This window comes from Branchiostoma belcheri, unplaced genomic scaffold (genome assembly GCF_001625305.1).
Source record: "Branchiostoma belcheri isolate BF01 breed outbred unplaced genomic scaffold, Haploidv18h27 scaffold60, whole genome shotgun sequence".
In the NCBI taxonomy this organism is placed as follows: Eukaryota; Metazoa; Chordata; class Leptocardii; order Amphioxiformes; family Branchiostomatidae; genus Branchiostoma; species Branchiostoma belcheri.
Genome location: NW_017804243.1, coordinates 448,531 through 456,657, shown reverse-complemented (window position 1 = coordinate 456,657; position 8,127 = coordinate 448,531). Strand labels below are relative to the sequence as shown.

The window sequence follows — 8,127 nt, the reverse complement described above, 5'->3', positions numbered from 1 at the left end:
CAACGTTCCCCTGACTCCATCCATTTACATCTAGATAGAAAATTTAGCCTGTCTGTCTTTTCACGATATAACATTTCAAGATCCTTTTGTTTGCACTCGTACTGCTCGAGGAATTCTGAGGAAGGGGAAGGGTCATCATCTATCTTATATTTTAGTTCGTTTATTTCTTCCGTAAGCTCTTTCTCTTTAGCAGTATATTGGCTTTTTTTCCATGAGGAATATCTAATGGTATGACCCCGGATACAGCACTTAAAAGTATCCCAAACTATTTGCGGATCCGCCGAACCTATATTGTCAAAGAAAAAATACCTTAATAAATTTTTACGGTTTCTTTTTAGTATACATGGAGTCTAGCAGTAATGAAGTGTTCAGTTTCCAATAACCTTTCCCCCGGGGACTAATCAGACAGAGCAAGTGACAAACCTATAAGGTTGTGATCTGATCTAAAGCGGTCTGCTATAACTGTTTTAGAAATTTTGGACAGCAGAGAGAAGGATACCAGGAAATAATCTACTCTGCTTGCCTGTTTTCTTCTTCGCCACGAGTAACGAGTGGCTCGTGGGTTGCGAATTCTCCAGATGTCTACAAGGTCTAATGTGTTCATTATGTCTAAAATCTTTTCCTGTGCTTGGGGGTGATAATTTTGCACCCTCTGTCCAGCTCTATCTGTTTTATTATCCAGCACGGTGTTGAAATCACCAACTATAATTAAGTTTTCAATAGCAATGTCTACGCCTTGTATGACTCTCTCTACTTCCGCAAAAAAGTCCGGATCGTCCCTGTTTGGACCGTACACATTGACCAAACATAACCTACAGTCATCGATCATTATGTCCAACACTATCCATCGTCCTTCCTTATCAACTATTTTGTCATTAATTTCGTAATCCAAACCTCTCTTAAATAATATCGACACACCTTTACTACTACTTGAACCATGAGAAAATACAATGGATCCTCCCCATTCTGAGACCCACGCATTTTCATCGTCAGCCTCAGAGTGGGTTTCTTGAAGGCAAATGATTTCAAAGGGTTTTTCCGACAACCACGTAAAAACTTCTTTCCTTTTACGTTTGTTTCCTATTCCATTGCAATTAAAACTGGCTATTTGTAGTTCCGATTTAGCCATGAGAAAGTTGTTGAAGGTAGTTCTAGAAATGATTTGCCCACATTAACAATGAAGAGAGGAAAATAATCGATATTTACATACCATACCACGCGCAGGTGTTCTGTGGCCAGGTGTGTAAACAAGGCATTCCCAACAGTCACCGGGGCCAATCGGGAGCCGGCAATCAAGGCACTAATTAACCACATTGTATCGTGTGTGTACTCAGTATCCAAACAAAACAGAAACAACATTAAAATATCAATCCAAATCATAGTACAAACAAAATCAATAATAATGATAAACAATAGGAAATCAACACAAAACAAGGCACTAATTAACCACTTAGTAGTGTGTGTGTACTCAATATCAGAGCAAAACAGAAACAATATCAAAATATTGAAATGGTACTTTAATACGTCCATCCTACCATATTCTTCCAGGTGCTATAACATTATTATAGCTGTCATATAAGGAACGCATATAGTACAGTTGTGGAGTAAGAGTCATATAAGTCACTTGCGTTATTAGATAACACTTGTCCGTAACTTTTTAAGTTACTACCGTCTACAATAGTCATGCTTTCTTGAAGCTGATGAAGTACAGATTTCATATTTTATCAAGCCAGTTCCATGATGAAGTTCATGACCAAATCGCTAGGTGTCATCACTACACGGTCTCCTCCTCTTCCTCCACATCTTCCTCCAGGTCCATGACGTGCAGAGTGGACGAGATTCGTCGTCTCAGTTGCGTCTAGGGAGAGAAAAAAGGCTGAGTTTCTTGCACAGCACACGAGCGCCATCTACCGAAAAAGCTGCAAACTGCAGACTAGATGTGCCATTTGCTGACGAAATGTACTCAGACTATTATCGAACAAAGCAGATTTATAGAATTTCCTCATTAATTATGTAAATTAGCTCCTGATTTGCATAATTGCCATCTGATTATGTCAAGCATCACTTCAACTACATACATGCCAAAAATCACGACAATACGTCAACCGGATCTTGAGTTATCGTCCTTCAAATTTTTTTCAACAAATGCTCCTGCAGTTCCAGAACAAGGCGCTAGGGGACCCAATCTCATGTCACTTCTTCCCTACCCCCAAAGCTATCTACCAACCAAAATTCGTGACCCTAGCATGTCCAGAACATGAGATATCAAAACCGAAAGTTCAGCTGCAGTACCTAGGAAAGCCGCGAGGGGGCCCAAAATCTAATCATTTCTAGGTCTAATGAAGACCTACCCACCTACCAAGTTTCATTCCAATCCATCCACTGCTTCTCGAGTTATCTTGCTAAATTACACACAAACACACACACACACACACACACACAGACAAACGCTACTGAAAACATAACTTTCTTGGCGAAGGTAAAAATTTTACATGCCTTAGTACAGGCACTGCTCTTTTGCCTCATCTTTTTTGGCAACTCCATGCTCCCGCTCTGGTAAGACCTAGTTGGTGTAGTTATATTGCATCGTTTCTTGTTAATAAGAAGAGAGGACAGAAAGTTCTGAAGAACGAAATTAGCACTCCCAGCCCCAAGGACAGACAAGACTTAAGCTACTGTTCTGTATAACAGGAGCTTTCTGACTTATTTGCATTATCTTGTCTTGACTTGTCTGACTTTTGTTCCCTTATTCGACTTCCAAAAATTGTCTTCTCTTTATTTGCATATCAATCAATAGTTTGTGTTTTTAAACCTGCAATTCCCCTCTGGTCTCTCAGTCACTGACGAAAGCTAGTGGATACTAGCTGAAACATCTGACCGTCTCCAAAATCAAATCCAGTTGCTTGAGTAACTGCTTTTTGGCGAAATTAGTGAAAGATCGATATATCCGGTGTTTTCCTTACCCTCGCTTGTGTGCGCAGCTTGGCTGCAGATTTGCTCAGTTCCGACAGGCGGCGCAGCTCTTCAGAATTCAGCACCGTGATGTCGCCTAGTAACTCCCGCCTCCAGTTGCCAAGACTCTTCCTTCCTGACAGGTGCAGGACTAAGTGTTCGAAAAGTGAAAGTGAAAAATGAAAGTGATCTCGGGGAAGGTCAGCTATGTTACACGAAGTAAGAATCATGAGAGCTAACACCCATACCCATTGTAGTAGTATAGCCCATCATGCATATTCAGAAGCAAGCCACCAAGTGAAGCTGACATCTGAGATTCCACCCTTTTGCCATCCGGACTGCATTGCGCATATACACGCTTTGTACCTTACTAACCATGCGTAGAATAAAACCATGGAAATGCAATGAATCTGTGATATCCTGACTGTACGAAGTAACAAGCTTGACGAAGAATCTTGCACTGGTCGTGATGGAAAAGACAGTCTCATACATAGCATATACTGTAAGTTGTTATAATCTCCAAGCAGATATTTTGGTGGCTGCAAAGCTAAAGACAGATTCAAGTTGGACAGACAATATCCATTTGCCAGTCAGTCACCATTTTGCAATGAACGGATACAGTCAATTTGATTCTGTCTTTAGAGCCACCAAAAACTTGGGGATTAATACTTTATGTATAGGCTCGATTTATCATATAGCTCATTTTCGACAAGCACAATGGGTATAATTTACTGCCACTATTTTTGCTGTTTTCTTTTAATTGTCGATGCTATCTTTCTTCAGAAAGAGGGTATTGAATTATGCATTCTTTATTTCTTTATTATGTGTGTACAAAGAGGATATAGGACCGTGAGAGATAGTTGGAAGAGCTTCCGTCACCCAACAGACAATTTACCCGTAAGTTACTACCGTGGTGCAGAACGTACTGCACCTGCGCGAAACCCGTAGTGTATTATACATAGCACTTCGGCAGAATGTCTCATATAAGGTCGTATTCGGGCATATAAGGTTAACATCTCGTCTGTAGTTTCCAAATGTTATGTTGGAAAAGATTTCCTCTGCAACAGGCAAAATTCTGATGCAACGTTGACCAAAAATCCACTGAAAACCGTGAAAATAAAGGGTCCTGCGCAGGCGCAATACGTTCTCCCGACGTGCTCCATTTACCCATATACACACCCGCATCACGTGACGTTGCCGTTGCCCCTGGCGACGCCGGGTCCCGAGGACTGTCGTCTGTCGGGCTGTTGCTATGGAAACCGGTGACGTGCGAGCCGAGGTCGGGCATGAGGACCGACAAGGGGAGGGACAGGTCCATACTGGACAGGGACATCTGGAAGGGAAATCGGACTTTTCTTTCAATCCGTTTGTTTCTGTGGGCCTTCGTACGTTGCTAAGGTAAGCTATCATGGTACCAGATGGTCAAATGGGTAAGATAGTGGAGGCTAGCATGAGAGTAAGAGGTTGGACGGAAATCGGAGTTGTTGTTTTTTTCAGTCCTTTGTCGCTGTGGGCCTTCGTACGTTGTAGGTAAGCTCATGTATCAAATGGCCGTGGGCAAGCTAGTGGACATGAGAATGAAAGGTTGGACATTTGGAAGGGAAATCAGTCTTTTTTTCAATTTGTCACTGTGGGCCTTCGTATGTTATAGGTAAGCTTAAATGTACCAAATGGTAAGATAGTGGGCATGAGAATGAGAGGTTGGACATTTGGAAGGGAAATCAGGCTTTTTTTCCGTCAGTTTGTCACTGTGGGCCTTCGTACGTTGTAGGTATTAAGCTATGTACCAAATGGGTAGGATAGTGGACATGAGAATGAGAGTTCATGACAAGGCGTTCGGTCCTAGGGAAAGGCACTTAAGACGACTTTCCTCACTCCACCCAGTGGTAAAATATGCACCTGACTTCGGTTGGGGAGGTAAAAGGCAGTAGAAAGATAGGGATGGGCTCTGCCTTCCGATACCATGCCCTGAAAAGTTTGAAAACAGTGGATTATCAACCCGCTGCCTCTATACAGCCTGAAAAGGCTACAAGACTGTACCCTTTGCCTTTTAAAGTTGAATTGTATCAGATATAGATTATAAATCTAATAGTACAGACCTTGTAAAAACTGGATATTTTTTCACCAGTTTCTTTTTCTTCTTCCTCCTCCTGTGTTGAACCTCCGGCCTCGCTCTCCTGAAAGAAAAGTCATCATTGTTAAACATCTACATGATTATCTGTACGTGTTCGTTAGCTATAACTTTCTTTTGGCAACGCCTCGGGGTAGAGGCGTGATCACTTGAAAGTGATGTCATAGTTTCCCAATTGCTGTTTCCCAACATCTCTAAGAGTCAAACCAACGAAGTTGAACGTCATAATCATATGTTTACCGAAGAATCACATATTGTTTTTGCTCTGTTTCCTCTTCTTCATATATATGAATGTGTTTGAGTAAGAATAAACAGAGCAGTAGTTTGTTAGGGCAGATCATGCGAGGGTAACCATTATGTTACCTTTCTGGTTAATTAAATAAAATTTTCATGTAAGATGATGTTTCGGCTTCAAAGTTTGACCGTCAAGCATTGCAGATGTGACGTCATAGTCACGTGAGTGCTAACAAGCAACGTAAGGTACATAGCATTTCGGCAAAATGTCTCATATAAGGTTGTATTTGCTCATATAAGGTTAAGCATTTCGACAGTAGTTTCCAAATGTTATGTCGGAAAGAATATCCTCTGCAACAGGCAAAATTCTGATGCAACGTTGACCAAAAACCCAACGAAAAACGCGAAAATACGGGGTTCTACGCAGGCGCAGTACGTTCTGCCGACGTGCTAACGTAACGAATCATGAAATGACGTAATGGTACTGACGTCAGCCTGGATGATGGCCACCAGGTCCACCATGATTGCCATGGCAACGTTCACCACCAGCAGGTGCATCAGCGTGAAGTACAGCAGGAAGTACGCGCATGCCCAGTACGACGTCTCCATGGCAACTGTCTGCATCATGCCGTCCCAGCCGGAACCCATCAGGATCTGGAACAGGAAGTGACGTCACGTACGTCATTCTTTTTTTTTTTTTTGAACGTGCTGCAATTTTTTCATGAAGCTATTAAGGCCACACCAATTTAATTTCATGATTAACGGATTTTTATAGAAAAATTATGGAGCGGGCGGGCGAAAAAATATCTATTATTGTATTCAATTTCAATATGTTAACCTGTGCTTTGCTTGGAAGCAGGAGAATCCGTTAACCAAGAAATTAAATTGGTGTGGCCTAATGGCAGAATAAGTACAACCATGGTAAATTTTTCGATTTATTATTGTATTCAATTTCAATATGTTAACCCGTGCTTTGCTTGTCATTTGTATATAATAATGTATTGTCTGGTGGCGACATGAATATATAAGTGTAACTTGAGTGTGTGACGCCACCACGTCTTGTCATTACATGTTTCAATAAATAAATAAAAAAACATGGTAAAACATGCCTTGGGAAAATTAAGAAAATTTCACGGTTTCTAGGGCGGGCGAGTTTTAGAGATTCGTTGAAGAAACTTTTCCTTTGGCATTTTCTTACAAAAACTAAATGGCAAAAGACATGGACATACTAGATATTAACACATGGGAAACTCTTACAACAAACAGAACAATTAATGGAGATTTAAGTTAAGAAGGGGTTACACCGGGGGGAAGAAAAACAGAGACTCGCATCAGAACTCAGACGCTCTAAGCGTAAAGCAAGGAATAAGTACATGATGTAGAAGAAGATTCTTCTTCATGGTCTTACGAGGCCGATGAAATGCCTACTACTACTACTACTACTACTAACCTGAAACAGGGTCAGCATGGCGGTGTCAAAGTCCTGGAACCCACGAGGTGGCTTGAACCCTGCCAGACAGAAAGATGATAATAATAATCAATTAAACGTAAGACCAATTGCATGTACATCAGATTTAAAAAGTCAGCATTGGAAAAGAAGGCAACTTGCTGGTGGGTCGTCTCCCCCAAGCAGATGTGAGGTGAAAAAGTTATCGGTTTATCTGACTGCCGGGCTTCACCAACATTCCCTCACCCCTTGACTTTGAAGAAGCCGTCAGAAAACCTTACGATACTTCACTCCAACATGTGCTTGGAGGCTAGATTGTTTTTCACCGAAGCGTTATGTTCTGTGCAAAGGATTCAGAATAACATTCTCCTCAAACATTTCCTGAGACCTGAAGTGTGAAGGGTTCTTACCTGAGACACGTGCGAAGAGCTCCGTCCCGATGACGGCAGTGACGTACATGATGACGTAGGTGAGTGACGTCAGGATGACGTAAGGCAGGGCCATCCGGCGGGCCCAGTGGAACCAGGTGGACAGTGGGCTGAGATTGGGTGGGTAGGGGAAGAACGTGAACTTTCTTTTTTGTGCAGAACTGTGCATTGTTCCGAGTCATGCTCAGGTACGGCTCTGAATTGTCCACGGGTATCTAAAACCGTGCCTGCGGCAAATCTGCGTTCTTCAATACACGGAGACTATTCAGAACAGTTCCTGACCCTTACCCTGGACCCATGCAGGCATAGAACTACAAAAGCACGACTGTCGATAGAATACTTAAAAATTTCATCATTTTTTTTGTTTCATTTTTGTAGCCTCTGTCATATCAGTGATTTAATTGCATGACTCAGTAGTGGTGGCTCCGGACCACCCTCCCCTACATTAAATGAAACGTCCCTTAAATTCTGTCAAATGAACCGTCCCTTACATCCAGATCACGCCCAGCCTGACGAGCATACAGAAGAAGGCCGCAATCTGGCTCCAGGTCCTCAACATCTCCTCCTCCCGCGCCGTTGCCATGGTGACGTGACAGCCAATGGCGAGCAACTCCGTCGCCATGGCAACCAGATTCTCGCGGCTGGCGTCTCGTCTGAACGCCGTGACCTGTAATATAATGTTTTGTTGAGAGAGTTATTTTAATACTTGGTAATATTTTATGCTATTCGTCATATTGTGTTGTGCACTATGTAAGTTTGCGACCCGTATTCGGTAAGGCAGGGCCAAGTGTAAGTGTATGTAAGTGAAACGTACTTCAGCCTGATGGCTGCGATGTTTTACATAATAAACCATTCATTCATTCATTCAGAGTTGACACCATGAGCATATGGCAGTAAAGGGAGAGCCATATAACTATAACGTGTAATGATGATGC

At 42.1% G+C, this 8,127-nt stretch overlaps 1 protein-coding gene across 1 annotated transcript in view; it reads right to left on the bottom strand.

The window, feature by feature from the left end:
* Positions 1 to 1,774: 1,774 nt before the first annotated feature.
* LOC109482706 overlaps positions 1,775 to 8,127 on the bottom strand; it is a 14,407-nt gene continuing 8,054 nt past the window's right edge. Inside the window, exons 7-13 of the mRNA XM_019785524.1 lie at positions 7,684 to 7,865; positions 7,175 to 7,302; positions 6,768 to 6,826; positions 5,807 to 5,971; positions 4,132 to 4,285; positions 2,964 to 3,103; positions 1,775 to 1,858 (exon numbers count right to left, since the gene is read on the bottom strand). Coding sequence (XP_019641083.1) covers positions 1,775 to 1,858; positions 2,964 to 3,103; positions 4,132 to 4,285; positions 5,807 to 5,971; positions 6,768 to 6,826; positions 7,175 to 7,302; positions 7,684 to 7,865 — 912 coding nt within the window. The remainder of the gene's footprint in view (positions 1,859 to 2,963; positions 3,104 to 4,131; positions 4,286 to 5,806; positions 5,972 to 6,767; positions 6,827 to 7,174; positions 7,303 to 7,683; positions 7,866 to 8,127) is intronic.